Source organism: Eptesicus fuscus, chromosome 11, assembly GCF_027574615.1.
Source record: "Eptesicus fuscus isolate TK198812 chromosome 11, DD_ASM_mEF_20220401, whole genome shotgun sequence".
Lineage (NCBI taxonomy): Eukaryota > Metazoa > Chordata > Mammalia > Chiroptera > Vespertilionidae > Eptesicus > Eptesicus fuscus.
This window is the reverse complement of record NC_072483.1, coordinates 32,272,558-32,287,388: the sequence shown is the minus strand read 5'-3', so window position 1 is coordinate 32,287,388 and position 14,831 is coordinate 32,272,558. Positions and strand designations below refer to the sequence as shown.

General features: G+C 42.0%; 1 protein-coding gene across 1 annotated transcript in view; it reads left to right on the top strand.

Annotated features, from left to right (window-relative positions):
• The window catches only part of NEB (nebulin), a 191,668-nt gene that overhangs the window by 127,241 nt on the left and 49,596 nt on the right, over positions 1-14,831 (top strand). Inside the window, exons 95-109 of the mRNA XM_054723403.1 lie at positions 23-127; positions 2,183-2,290; positions 4,779-4,892; positions 5,237-5,434; positions 5,793-5,897; positions 6,556-6,660; positions 7,573-7,680; positions 8,796-8,903; positions 10,333-10,440; positions 10,542-10,646; positions 10,748-10,852; positions 11,495-11,593; positions 11,912-12,022; positions 13,868-13,972; positions 14,616-14,720. Coding sequence (XP_054579378.1) covers positions 23-127; positions 2,183-2,290; positions 4,779-4,892; positions 5,237-5,434; positions 5,793-5,897; positions 6,556-6,660; positions 7,573-7,680; positions 8,796-8,903; positions 10,333-10,440; positions 10,542-10,646; positions 10,748-10,852; positions 11,495-11,593; positions 11,912-12,022; positions 13,868-13,972; positions 14,616-14,720 — 1,689 coding nt within the window. The remainder of the gene's footprint in view (positions 1-22; positions 128-2,182; positions 2,291-4,778; positions 4,893-5,236; positions 5,435-5,792; positions 5,898-6,555; positions 6,661-7,572; positions 7,681-8,795; positions 8,904-10,332; positions 10,441-10,541; positions 10,647-10,747; positions 10,853-11,494; positions 11,594-11,911; positions 12,023-13,867; positions 13,973-14,615; positions 14,721-14,831) is intronic.

Below are 14,831 nucleotides of genomic sequence, written 5' to 3'. Positions count from 1 at the left end.
ACCCATCTTTCTTTATCTGTAGGTGAGATATAAAGAAAATTATCATCAGACTAAGGACAAGTATACGACAGTACTGGAAACAGTGGATTATGACAGAACCAAGAATCTGAAGAATCTTTATAGCAGTGTGAGTTGAGTTTTTTTTTCCCTCTCTCATTTGAGTCACCTCTCCCCTCTCCCCCACCTCCTGCTTTGGAGACAATAAGAAAATAAAAGGGATAGGCACTTTATTCCCAAAGGTTTGTCCAGTTTTTGTTTTTTTGTTGGACCTTCAAGTTCCTACTTTAGCTCATAAATCCTCCTAGTTGCAATTAGATGAGCCCCAATTTGAATATTGCACGATTGCACACAGTTGATACAAATTCGGCAACTTTCTCCATGTGGCAGGCAGGTACTGTTGGAGCTATTCTTTGTTGACCCTGAACATGTCCTCTGGCTTTTCTAGTGACCAGTGGCTTATAGACCAACCAAAAAAAACACCTTTTTTAAACTCTTCTGAATTGATTAATTCAACACACTTTTTTAAAAGCTTCATTTGGAAATAATTTGAGATTTACAAAAAAATTTTAAGAATAGTACATAGAATTCCCTCATAGTTTTTTTCTCTGTAGTATAATGATCAAAACTAAGAAATTATCATTGTTAGAATGTTACAGACTTTATCTAGATTTCACCAGTTTTTTCATTAATGTACCTTTTCTTTTTAAGATAGAATCCAGGATCCCACTTTGTATTTAGTTTTCATGCCTCCTTAGTCTCCTACAGTCTGATCACTTCTCAATTTTTTCTTTGTCAAAATATCGTTTTCCAAAATAACCTAAATTGGTTGTTTTCTTCCCCACTTCCACCACTGTAGTCTTGTTACCCATTTATAATACAGCTGGAGGCCTGGTGCTCAGATTCATGCACTGGTGGTGTCCCTCAGCCTGGCCTGCAAGGATTGGGCCAAAACCGGCTCTCCAACATCCCCCGAGAGGTCCTGGATTGGGAGAGGGTGGTTCTCGGGTGATGCACCCCAGAATCGGGCTCCCTCCTCTCTGGTTCCGGGTGTGTCATCCAAGAACCACAGCTGCCAAGTCACTGCAGCTTGGCAGCTCCTGCATTGAGCGTCTGCCCTCTGGTGGTCAGCACGCATCATAGCTACTGGTCAGAGCATCTGCCCCCTGGTGGTCATTGCGTGTAATAGCTACTGGTTGAATGGTTGGACGATCACTTAGACTTTTATATCTATAGATTAGATTTATTTGTTACAGTCTGTACTCCATTTTAGTTCCCCTCCCTTATTCTTTGTAAATTTTACTATTTGAGGTATATAGTACTGTGGCTTTTGATAAACACAAAGTCGTGTATTTACCACCACAGTCCAGATACATAAATATTCTGTATCCCTTCCAAATTTCTCTTTTCTTGCCCCCCTCTTCTCACCTGGCATCCACAGAGATGTTTGCTATCCCTAAAGTTTAACTTTTCCAGAATGTCATGTGAATGGAATTATATAGTATGTACCCATTTGGCCTGGCTTCCTTCTCTTGGCAAAATGACTTTATGTATTATGCACATTGCTGCATAAATCAGTAGTTTATTTTTTATTGCAGAATGCTATTCCATTGCATGGGTGTCCCACAATTTGTTTATCCATTCACAGTTAAAGGAATTGGAGTTGTTTCCAGAGTTTGCAAATTATGAATAAAACTGCTATATACATTTGCATATAGGTTTTTGTGTGTACATAAGTTTTCATTTCTCCTGGATAAATGAAATGAATATGTAGGAGTGGAAACAAATGTATTTTGAGCTCCCACTAGCTACATAAAAGTAGGGGAGGGTAAACAAGTGTGTGTGTGTGTGTGTGTGTGTGTGTGTGTGTGTGTGTGTTTTAATGTTAGTGGTTTTCACCCTCCAGAAATTCTTAGACCTATGGGGAACGAATATGGCATCAAAAGCTATGGTAACTATCAAACTGTGATAGGTACTATGGTAGAGAACAAAATAATGGGCTACAAAATTACTGTCATGGCATTAAACCAGTTACTCACTTAGGGGCACTTGGATCCTCCAGAGTGAGAAGATCTGGAGGTTGTTGGGGCGTGTCTGAGAAGGACAGAAACGGGGAAATCTACTACTCAGAAGCTTTCCAGAATGTATTTTTCCATATTCACAAGAAGGCTTTTAACCCCCACAGAACCTGTACAAGGAGGCCTGGGAAAAGGTGAAAGCCACCAGCTACATCCTGCCTTCCAGCACCATGTCCCTGACACACGCCAAGAGCCAGAAGGACCTGGTCAGCAATGTAAGTCAGTGCAAGTGGATAGCCTTGCCACCCACTCCCTGCCCTCCCCAGCTCACCACTCCCAGCTCACCACTCCTAGGATCTTTTTGGCTGAAACACCCGTTGCCCAGAAGTATTCCCAGCACTTCCATAGGAGTATGCTACCAGCAAATAATTCCAGGCGCTCAGCCATCACTGACACTGGGCACTTACTAGTATTTCTTCTCCTCGAGGGCCCTGAAGTCCAGAGAGAATCACAAACACCTGTATTAACGAACAGCTGTGGCCTTTTAGGCTGGTTGCCTGCAAAAGACATAGGTGGATATACTGTTTCAGCCAGAAGTGGGGATAGACAGAAGACAAAATATGCCGTACAGAATAATAGGCTTTCTTCCAATAGAATTGTGTGGATTGTAGTACAAAAATAAACCAGTGAATGTGATAACTAACTGTTCATTACACCATTCTAGAATAAATGATTAAAAAGTAAATAATTATCTTCATAACCATGAAACATAAAAAAGTTTAAATCTTTCGAAATTCTACTTTTTTAAAGCACAACTTTTCTTAGGTATAGACATGATTGTAAAAAAAATTCTAAATCACGTGGGCTGTTTAAATGTAGTATAAAGTCTTGTGACCTTTAACCCTTTATGTCTAAAATGTTCTTAAGTAAAACCTTTTATTATAAAATTTCCTGTAACCTTCATTGCAGTTCTAATAAACCCAGTTCTCTTTCAGGAACTTTACCTCTTTAGAAACTTTTCCCCCTTAATTGTGAACATTTTATGTAACATTTTAGACCAGTATTTCTCAAAACTTTTTTTTATCAAGACCCACAGTGAGAAATTCATTTTATATTGCAAGTCAACACAAATTCTCTCTCTCTCTCTCTCTCTCTCTCTCTCTCTCTCTCTCTCTCTCTCTCTCTCTCTCACACACACACACACACACACACACACACACACACGCACCCACACACACTTAAAGTTTATGTGAGTTCCTTCTGACATAAATGTTTACTGCTACACTAAAGACAATGCACTCTGATCATTTCAATTCTATTCTATTCATTTAAAATGCTAGTGACCTAGTAAGTTGATTCACTACCCTCTAATGGACCTAGAGATGCATATTTTTTTTTAAAAGAAAAGGCTTTGTTATGTAATAATGAAGTTAATTTCATTCTTACCTGGAGAAAAACTAATACAAATGATTTTTCCAAGCCCCAATTACTTGGAAGACAGCAGACTAGCCCAAAGGAGCAAACTTTTCATTTAGGAAAAGAAGCTTTGTAGATAGTAGTTTAGAAAACTTAGCAGAGGCTTATTCATTCATTCATTTATTTTTGTCAGGGGAAAAGTTACAGAGGCAGGAGTCTTGGCAACTTGTTCTTGGAACAAGGTGGGACACTGAGAAATTAACCCATTAAAAGAAGGATTCCAACAGCAGGTTTTTGTTTTTTTCTTAAAGGTGCCTTTGAATACTACCTTCTTTATAATTGAGGAATGGGTTAGCTGTAAGGAACATGTGAACTAATGTTCTAAAAAATTCTGATGGGAATTTTGATTGGTTTCTAGTCAAGGAAGAGATTTGCAAGAATTCTAACACAAATACTCCTGTCTCCTGTTGTTGTACTGAGACGTGGGGTTCTGAGCTGTGAGAGAATTGCTGTTTGATCGTGTGCTAGGAGATACCTTAGTCTCTGTAGGGCCTTGCCTCCTAGTTCAGGAAATCATGCAGCATTAATTAATAGGCAATACAACTTACAAACTAAAAGTTGGATTTTCTGTAGAAGTTGATTGCACTGTATATTTGGAAACCCTTGTACAAAGTGAAAGTCAAAGATTGTATCTCTTAAGCATCAGGTTTGTCAATTATTAAAAACAAAGAAATTCCTGAACACATCTTTCCTCTCACTTATGATTAAGAAAAACAAAGCCACTATTACAAAAGAGCTTATTTTATATGTTTTTATTGATTTAATAAAGAGGGAAGAAGGGAGAGGGAGAGAGAAAAACATCAATGAGAGAGAAGAAACATCCATCACCTGCCTCCTGCACGCCCCCTACTGGGCATTGAGCCCACAACCCAGGCATGTGCCCTGACTGGGAATCAAACTGGCAGCCTTTTGGTGCATGGGATGACGCTCAACCAGCTGAGCCACACCAGCCAGGGCAAGAGATTATTTTAAAATTACATAATCTTTTAAATGAGATAGTTGTAGTAGCAGTACTAGTATTGGCATAGAAGTATTACAAATAGTAACTACAATTGTATAAATCTTTACAGTTTAGAAAGTACTTTCAGATATAGTCTGGATTAAGCCTCAGGAAACCTGGGCAGGTATGACCATGCACAGATGAGGAAAGGGTCTCGCAGAAGTGGTAACCCCATGTTGGCTGGATCTCAGAGATGAGATCTTCCTATTCAGTCTCATGCTCTTATGACAATATGGATCTATTACTCTCCCAAACAATGTTTCTTTCTTTGTGCTTTATCTCCATAGATCAAATACCGGGAAGAATATGAAAAGTTCAAAGCTCTTTATACCTTACCAAGAAGTGTTGAAGATGACCCAAATACAGCACGATGCCTCAGAGTTGGCAAATATAACATTGATGTAAGTAATCTCAAAGGCCTTACTTCAAACTGAAGCCAAGTAATAGAGTCATCTATTGTAAATCAGAACTGTTTCTATTAAACAGTGCATATGGCTCTGATTGTGTATATATGAAAGAGCTAGGGGCTATTTCAGCCCAAGCTGCATCTCCAGCCCACACAAATCTGTAGAAAGTGTCAGAAAATTCCAGTCCCTACCCTTCCCTAAATGATTGCTGTAAGCTGGTCACCGTGACTTCTCAGGTGTGTAAGAAGTGTATAAGAAGGCATATAAGAAGGTCATATATTGCCATGATTCTGTGCACGATTTCCTGTGTAAGTGGCATGTCGTTTTTAACTTCACAGCGCCTGTACAAGTCCGTTTATGAAAAGAACAAGATGAAAATCAACATTGTGCCCGACATGGTAGAGATGGTTACTGCTAAGGATTCTCAGAAGAAAGTCAGTGAAATTGATTACCGCCTACACCTCCATGAGTGGATTTGCCACCCTGACTTGCAAGTCAACAGTCACGTCAGGAAAGTCACAGATCAGATCAGCGACGTAAGCCCATTGCTCATGAAGGCCCACCCTCCTGGCCCCTCCTGCCCAACCTAAAGAGAAGCGTACTCGCCTACTTCTTTACCTCAGCCTCCTCCCAGGATTGCTTTCCTATATACCCAGCCTCCCCCAACACTGCTTTCCTATGTACCCATGGGTCCCATTGGAACTCAAAGGTATCCCTGGAAGCCGGGCTCTGTGTGCCAATGTTTCCATGGCCCCCTTGGCCTCACTGCATAAGGCCTTTTGCTTCTCAGTCCACAAAATCAACCTCGGTCCAGAGGGTTCCCCTTGTCTTTGGTGTTAAAATTATGGTCAAATTTTATTTTGCCAATCCCCTTCATCTGTTTCAATTCTGTAGATTGTGTACAAGGATGACCTCAACTGGTTGAAAGGCATTGGTTGCTATGTCTGGGACACTCCTGAAATTCTCCACGCCAAGCATGCTTATGATCTGCGCAATGATGTGAGTTTGCCTTGATTTTCTTGTTGTTGTTGTTTTGTTTTTGTATGTGTTTTCTTCTTTTCATAGTCCAGCGTCAAGGCGAGAGTATGTAAACTAGGAACATTGTCACAAACCAGCTGTGTCTTAAGTAATAGTAAGGATGGCTGAGCTAGAGAAAGATGCTAAGCCATAGCAAGCAACCATATCTCAGGAGTGCATATGGCATTCCTATTCAACACTGCAGTTGAGCTATCCTATTGTTCTCTGGAGGAGAAGCTGCACATGGTTCTTCTCTCTACCTTTTGGGCTATTTTGGATATATTAATGAGCACATAATTGTCATTTTAGGAAAATATAATTTGCTAGGAGTTTGTGATGCTATAGATGGGATCTATTGGCAAAGAGAGGATTTGCTAGGAAGATCAATACTGTATTCAAGATTTTAGTAAGAAAACAAATATTCCTAGAAGAGCAATTGTCAAAACTCCTAGAAGTCCCATATGACTGTAAGCATTGATTACGGTGACTGTCATAAACTTAAAACACAGCCTGGTCTAGTGAATAAATGCTGGTGAATGTAAATGCCAGGAGTTAAAAAACAACCAAAACTGCTGTGAAAACCAGCCATTTCCGATATAATGAATGGTCTAACACAGGCTTATTTTCTTCCTCTCGGCAGATCAAGTACCAAGCTCACGTGAAGAAGACAAGGAATGACTACAAGTTGGTCATGGATACGCCAGTCTACGTCCAGGCTGTCCAAAGCGGGAAACAAATAAGTGACGTAAGTGCCCATCGGGGCTGTTACTGTGGCCAGTGACAAAGACAGGGGCTGCCATTCAAGCAGACGTGGCAAACACCACGCCTGGGCAGTGCCTGGCTTTTTCTCCCTGGGGAAGAAAGTACTTAAGATTCTTCTCTTCAGCGGAAACTAATATAAAATAACATTGAACATGAACTGTAGTTGAAAAATAAAAAAAGTTTCTGCTCTTGTTTCCTAAAACCTAATGGGTTCAGGTAACTCCCTGGGGTGGGGTTGTAAGTGACCTAAGTCTATATGATGCTTGTTGTTTTAAAGCTTCCAAAATTGCTTTTTGTATCCTTGTTATCAAGAGCAGGTCTAGATCTTCTAATAAATTGGAGCAAACTAATTAAGTAGAATGAGAAGGAAGCAGACCCTGAAGTTAGAAGGAGTCCAGCCTCTACCAATCAATGAGGCTTAGGAAAAGCACTTAGTCCTCCAAGTCTCAGCATCCTTATCCGTACAATGAGAAAATGGATGAAAAGCACCCACTACGGAGCCTGCTATAGAGCAGGAAGAACAAGCACAAAGCTCCTTTTTTTTTTTTTTATTAACCCCACAGGTTGATAAATAAAACTATCCCACCAGTGACTTAGAACATTGAGACCTATTATTTTTGAACTTGTAGCTCTAAAATGGCCACTCTTCCTCTTCTAATGCCTGAGCCAACTCCTCCACTTATTTCTCAGTCTGGGGCCACACCCTGGCTCTGATCTTATTGGACAAGGCACAGTCACATGTCAGATAGAATTCTTCAGGCGAAGGGACGCAGGCTACCCTTCCTTTAAAAAAATAAAAAGAGAAAGAGAGAAACTTGGGTCTCCTTTTACGTTGCTTCTTCCTAACAATGCTGCCGGAGTCTGAATCAGCGCACTCTGCTTCTCTCTGCACCAGGCTGTCTACCACTACGACTACGTGCACAGTGTCAGAGGCAAAGTGGCTCCAACTACAAAAACCGTGGATCTGGACCGGGCTCTTCACGCATACAAGCTCCAGAGTGAGGTGAGCTGTGAGAACTCTACAAAGTTCCTGGCAGGTGTCCTGGATGCAGCTTACAGAGGCCGGGTCATTGGCCTCTGTCGAAGCACCTCAGTGTGGGCATCTTCTCAGCCTGACCTTGTACATTGTAAATGCTGTTCCATACTGTACATGCTGTTCCACTCACATGGGTTATGAAAAAACAAAAAACAGTGCATAGCCTGTCTTCCTTCTTGGCTGGCCAGCTCTTTCTAAGCATGCAATGGGCGTTTTTGGAGCAATGTTTACAGGTTACAAGGAAGAGGGCCAATCTACTATTTCTGCTCTCAAGAAGCTTAAAACCAAGATGACAAAGACAAGGCATATGATCATAAAAGATTATTAACAATAAGAGATAAAGCTAGAAATTGCTGTTGAAACTCAGTCAAGGAAAGAATGTGGACTCCACTCCACGTGTAAGATCTCTATTCTGTGTTACCTGATGGTGCACCTTTGGTCTCGGCCTTCATTGCTACGCTCCTATGTTGACTGTTAGGAATAATTTGGTTTTTAATATTTTAAATACTGTTCTTACTCCTATAGTTCCTCTGAGAGACAGACTATTTAAGGTCACAGAAACTCCTTCCACCTTCTGCCAGGAATATGAGCATCCTGCTCGCTTCATAGTCTGACATTAATGCTGTGTTTGGTGGGGGGGTTTGGGGGGGCGGGGAGTGGGGGGGAGAGAGATAGGATTCCAAAGATGTGCTTTATAATTATGACTTTCTTCAAGATTGGTGGCAACTTAACTATCACCTGAGAGTGTGGTGAAGAACAGAGGTGGCACTTGGTAGACTGTTTTCTCTACTTAACCCAAATTCTTGCTAGTTACCATGCAGTCAACTGGGCATATGTTCAGAAGCATAGAAGAATTAATTTCTATAAGTCTCTGCATTCATTGCTCTCTTTTTAAAAAAACAATAAGAGTAATTAATTAATTGCCTCTTAGAGCTTATTTAATTTCTTTCTAAAATTAATTCAGTAAGCATAGTACTTTAAGTATCTAATTGAAAACCTAACATGAGCAGGATGTGACTTGTTTAACTGAGATCAGTTACTAGATGTAGATGTCATTTAACCCGTTCTTCCTCATTCGGCAGAATCTGTACCGAGATGCGGGCAAGCGCTCCCTGCCTACTGGATACAGGCTTCCGGTCGACACTCCGCACTTCAAACACTCCAAGGACACCCAGTACATGAGCAGTTATGTGAGTGCTCTCCTCCTCATTGAGATGGGGTCTGAAGGGAGAGGGGGCACTAATATTCATGAATAGCCTGTTCTCATCCCCCGAGTCCCACCCTGAAGGTTCAACATGATACAATGATAAGAGCAGAGCAGGGGAGACAGCACATTCCCCTGGGGTGCTGTGAACTGGCTGGCTCCTTTAGGTCATCGGTGTCTGCACAGCCCAGTGCGTTAACATAGGACTCCCGTGGGATTACATCTTCGCGATTCAGTTACCTTGGCTCCGGGCTCATGGCTGCCAGGATGCTTCTACTCCTGCTAGCCCAGTGGTCGGCAAACTGCGGCTCTGTTGACTAATGAGTTTGCCCACCACTGTGCTAGCCTTAGCACAGAGCATCCTAGACAATCCCAAGCCACGTACTGGAAATTTAAATCATACCTTCACTACTGATGTGTGGCGGCAGTATTGTCTTCCTTCTGCAGTGTGTCATTGAAAAAGATATAACAGCCCTAGCCAGTTCGGCTCAGTAGATAGGGCGTCAGCCTGCGGACTGAAGGGTCCTGGATTCAATTCCAGTCAAGGGCACATGCCCCGGTTGTGGGCTCAATTCCCCGTAGGGGGCATGCAAGAGGCAGCGTATCAGCGATTCTCTTTCATCATTGATGTTTCTATCTCTTTCTCCCTCTCCCTTCCTCTCTGAAATCAATAAAAATATATTTAAGAGAAAAGAAAAAGATATAACATCCCTGTATATTTCTTTGAATAGAAGAACTTTTTGCCGGGCTGCTGGGCCTGGTACTTGCCTCACTGTTTGCCCTCTGTACCATTCATAGAAAGCTCAGAAGGATACCTGTACCTTGCCCTGGAGTTAGCTCAGGCACCCACCTTCTCCACTTTTCCAAAGTGCCAGGTTGGGACCTCATACCATTTACCCAAAGGACAAGGCCTAGGGAATTTGAGTCTATCCCAGTGACTGTGGCCTTCAAACCAGACCCATAAATAAGCCATCAGCTGGAGAATAAGCTCTCCCTTCCATGTTGCCATTCAGAGTTCTGTGTATGAAATCTGGCCGGCCAGTGAGAGTCCAATATCAATCTGTAAAACCATCCATCAGTCTTTAGTCTCTTGTTTTTTCTGTGCATTTCCTAATTTACTAGCCATATTGTGGCTAAAAATATAGGTTGTTTTTTTTTCATTTTGCATGACTGCATACAAACAGATTTCATCTAGGCAACCTCGAATTTTATTCCTTTCTGGATCTGGCTTTACTAACCAACAAAATAATTTTCTAGACTCTGATTATTGTTGAAATTTTGTCAGTGACTTTTCCTTATACTTAATGCTTAGAGACTAATTTTCAAATGCAAGTGACAGCTCTTTTCGGTTTGAGAAATGTAACCCTGCTCTTTGTTTACCCACCAGTAATCTCCTTCTGACTTTGCTTTTGCAGTTCAAGTACAAGGAAGTTTATGAACACCTCAAGGCAAATGGGTATACACTTGGCCCCAATGACGTTCCGTTTGTCAATGTCCGGAGGGTCAACAATGTTACCAGCGAGGTACTGTGAATGCGAATTCTGTGGAGAAAATATTGATATTTGCTTATTGATCAGTCAGTATCCCACATTGACCACCTGAAATGGTGTTTCTTCCAATGTAGAGGCTGTATCGACAACTGTACCACAAACTCAAAGATAAGATCCACACAACCCCTGACACACCTGAACTCCGCCAGGTCAAGAAGACACAAGAGGCTGTCAGTGAGGTGGGTATTATTTTAGGAGAGAAGACAGGCCAGGGAACCCAGGGGTGACTTTCAGCCATTCAGTCACTAATATGTGTTTTTCTGGACACTTTTTTCTTTAGCTGATCTACAAATCAGACTTCTTCAAGATGCAGGGTCACATGATCTCGCTGCCATACACACCCCAAGTGCTCCATTGCCGTTACGTGGGAGACATCACCAGTGACGTAAGCATCTCATAGGGTCTTTCTGGAAGACTGTTACGAAGAGGATGGCTTCTTTCAGCAGTGAAGCCGACCAGCGGTCTTTTCCACTAAGTACCTCTCAACTGAATGTCCGGCTTGGAGGTGAAATAGTGTGGAAGCAGGACCCCACATTTTACCGGCTTTGGAAACAGTAGCAAGAGGACCACTTGGGAAATGAAAGAATTGCTGGCCGCCATTCTTCATGCAACCCTAAATTATTACCAACTCTTCACTCCCTAAGTGGCCTCTGTTTCAGCTCATGTTTAGTATCTTTTCCTGCTCATCCCTGCGCCCACCCCCTTAAGCAACTTCCTGCTGCCATTTGTTTCTTTTTTCTTCCGTGGATGTTTCCTTCCCCTAAAATACCACTTTATTCCATCTAAGCCCCTCTCCCATCAATGCAGTCATAAAATAATAACTGTGTCCTCTCCTCAGATCAGGGTTAGAGATTTAAATTTCAAAATCTGTGATTTACTTGCGTGCAAACAAACTAAGAGTACAAGGTGGATGTGTTGAATCAAAATGAAAGATATATCAGTAAAAAAAAAGCTTCACTACTCTGTCTTATTTATTCTTGATTTATATTTGCTCCCGACCAGCTATATTTCTATTTTTGCCACTCAGATTAAATACAAAGAGGACTTGCAGATCCTGAAGGGAATGGGCTGCTTCCTGATGGACACTCCCGACATGGTCCGTTCCCGGCACCTGCGGAAGCTCTGGGTGAGTGCCCGCCCATCTTCACAACACGTGGCTACCCCTACACAGCTTTAAGGAGCTGGGCAGAAAATCTTTGCCTACAACTACTTTTAAAGGGGAATTAGACATTAACTCACTTGACAAGTCATGACCATGACTCCTAACAAGGTAATGAGCTTAGGAAGATGACTATTGTTTTGTCCCTGCCTGGGAAGGCCTCCAGGGCACATGGAGGCTCAGCTTGACCTGCACATATCAGCCATTTGAAAGACAATGTGTGACCACCACAGGCAGTTCCTTGAATGACTCAACTTTTATTTTCGTTCTGTTTTTGGTTGTTAGTCTAATTACCTGTACACTGATAATGCAAGGAAGATGCGAGACAAATACAAAGTGGTGCTTGACACTCCAGAATACAGAACAGTGCAAGAACTGAAGACACATCTGAGTGAGGTAAGGATGTGTTCCTCTAGTGAGCATTTTTCAGGCAACTACACGAGGCAAAGATCTCCCTTCTGCCTTAATTACAGAGTCGCCACCACGTCTAAGCAAGTCAACTGATCTCACTTTGCCTCAGCTTACTTTTGTCCCCTTTGAATAAGATGAGGATATTGATATTTGCTCTACCTAGGACCAGGACTGCTGAGAGTTTACATGATTTTATAGATTGAAAAGTCCCTCCGGCTTACACTATTGCTGTAGTTTCCAAATGAATTTATTTCAAAAGTCTCTCTTTAATTCCTGCTATCAGGAACCCTAATTGTGGTAGCGTCATTTGAAAAGTCTTCACCTGCGCCCTGCTCTGTTCCCGCTCAATAAATTCCAAACTACTTCAGCGTATTTGAGTGCCCATCATTTTCATCTGTCCTCCACTGAGGGTCAACCCTTGACTTCGGTGAATAGCAGCCTGGGGAGGGCAGAACCACAGAAGAAAGCTGCTCCCTGAGGGAGAATGGTGGAATGGAAGGCAGAGGCGAGTGTCAGGAATGAAACTGCTCAGGGTTTCAGTTGCTACAGAGAAGCATTCTTGGATTTGGCAATTGTAAAGTTTTTTATAATCTTACTAGAGGCCCGATGCACGAAGATTCGTGCAAGAATAGGCTTTCCTTCCCCTGGCTGCCAGCACCGCCTTAGCTCTGGCCGGAGCCGCCTTTCCGCCTTCCCATGCTGCCCAGAGGCCTGGAGCAGCTGGGGCGGTGCAGCATGCCTGCATCATTGCCATGGCGACGATGCAAGCATCCCGCCCCCAGCGCTCAGAGCCTGTATATGCAAATTAACCCACCATCTTTGATGGGTTAATTTGCATACTCACTCCTGATTGGCTGGTGGGTGTCGCAAAGGTACGGTCAATTTGTATCTTTCTCTTTTATTAGTGTAGATTGAGAGTGACTTCATTGGAGTGAGTTGGGGGAAGCTGAACTGTCGCCTTGAGAAATTAAAAGAAAGAAAAAGAACATTGTACTACATAGAAAATGATGGATTTTACTTTAATGGTTTTTTAAAAAGGCCAAGAAGAGCCCTTGTCACTTTTCTGACCTGATCACAGAATTTGTGTAGTGGATTAAAAAAGAAAAAAAATGTTACAAGTTTGGAGCAAGGGAGTATGCGTTTAACCCTTTGCACTCGCTTGCTTTTTTCTCGATTCCTTTATTCTAATGCTAACCGTGTCGAGTCACACTCGACATCTGAGTGCAAAAGGTTAAAAAGAATCTCCTTTTTGTGTGTGTTTTTCCTTTTGTCCCAATGGGGAACCTAAATCTGTTTTAATTGCACAGACACATGGACAAAATGTCATTTTGTATCTGCCAAGTATGGTACCTTCCTTTGTTTATTTGTTATTAAACTGTTTGAGAAGGAAAAGAACAAACAAACACCAAACACATAGTCTGCTTGGTTGTAAAAAAGAGGAACAAGGTCAGTGGTAGAGGCTGGAAAATGACGGGAGGGACTTGAGTCTGTTTGCAGATGAAGGGAGAGGGCTGGGAAAACTGGGGGGTTGAAGGTCATGGAAGGGAAGGGATAATTGTTGGAACTGGGTCCTAGAAGGGACAGGTAAGAAGAAATCAGGATCACAGCAGGAGGCATGAATCTTGGACAAGCTACAGTGTGTATTTTGATAAAAGAGGGAAAAAAGTAAAGGAAGCCCAGGGAGGTAAATAAAATGTTGGTTTATCGGGAAGAAACTGAGATTGTTGCAGTGGGATGGCCCCTGCTTCTTCCATGAAGTAAGTAATAAAGGCCTCTGCAGAGAACACGTCCACAGAGCAGAAATGATGGTGATGACTGTTTTATGTCCAGCTGGTGTACAGAGCTAAAGGCAAGAAGCAGAAGTCAATCTTCACTTCAATTCCTGATACACCTGATCTTCTAAGAGCCAAGCGAGGGCAGAAGCTTCAGAGTCAGGTAAAGTTAATAAAGATTCATAAACCTGCCATACTGGCATCACAGGGGGCGGTTATGTGTGTCTGACCACTCCTGGTCAGTAGCAGCCTCTCACACTTGGTTGTCCTTGATGCAATTGCATGCCCATTAATTTCAAGAGGCAGTGTTTGTCTGGTCCATCCTAACCAAGGTTTGTTTTACATGAGCAGGTAAATGCCATGCCTTCTTTTCTGGCTCTATTCAACTTTTGTTATTGGATGAGTAGTCTGTGGACTCCAGGGAGTGAAAATAAATTGCTTGACTTATTCTATAGGACCTATGTATTTTCCACAGACAAATGAAATTACAATTCATGCATTCAGGCAAAAATGGAAAAAAACTATGTTGAAGGCTCTGTCAGAATCCTCTTATTCTTCTATCTGCATTCTTTATTATATGGATTTAGATTAAACTGTACTCAGCAATAAGGTTATTAGACAACTGGAGTGCAAATACGTGTTTCCAGATGTGAGACATAGAGAGAAACAAATGAACAGAAACACATAAACAAACAAACAAACAAACAGGACGACAGGTGCACGCCTACTGACTAGAGAAGACTAAATGCTAAATTTTAAAAAGTGTTTTATCTCTATAACATCTGATCCCTATTCTGATTATTTAGTATCTATATGTTGAACTTGCCACCAAAGAGAGACCCCATCATCACGCTGGAAACCAGACCACAGCCTTGAAGCATGCCAAAGACGTGAAGGACCTGGTCAGCGAGGTAGGCTGGGAATTTGGCACTGAGGCACTGGGCTAAAGAAAAAATGCTCGCTAAGTCCTTCCCCTGCTGCCTCTGATATACTCATGTCTATAAATGGTGCTCAGCAGCACC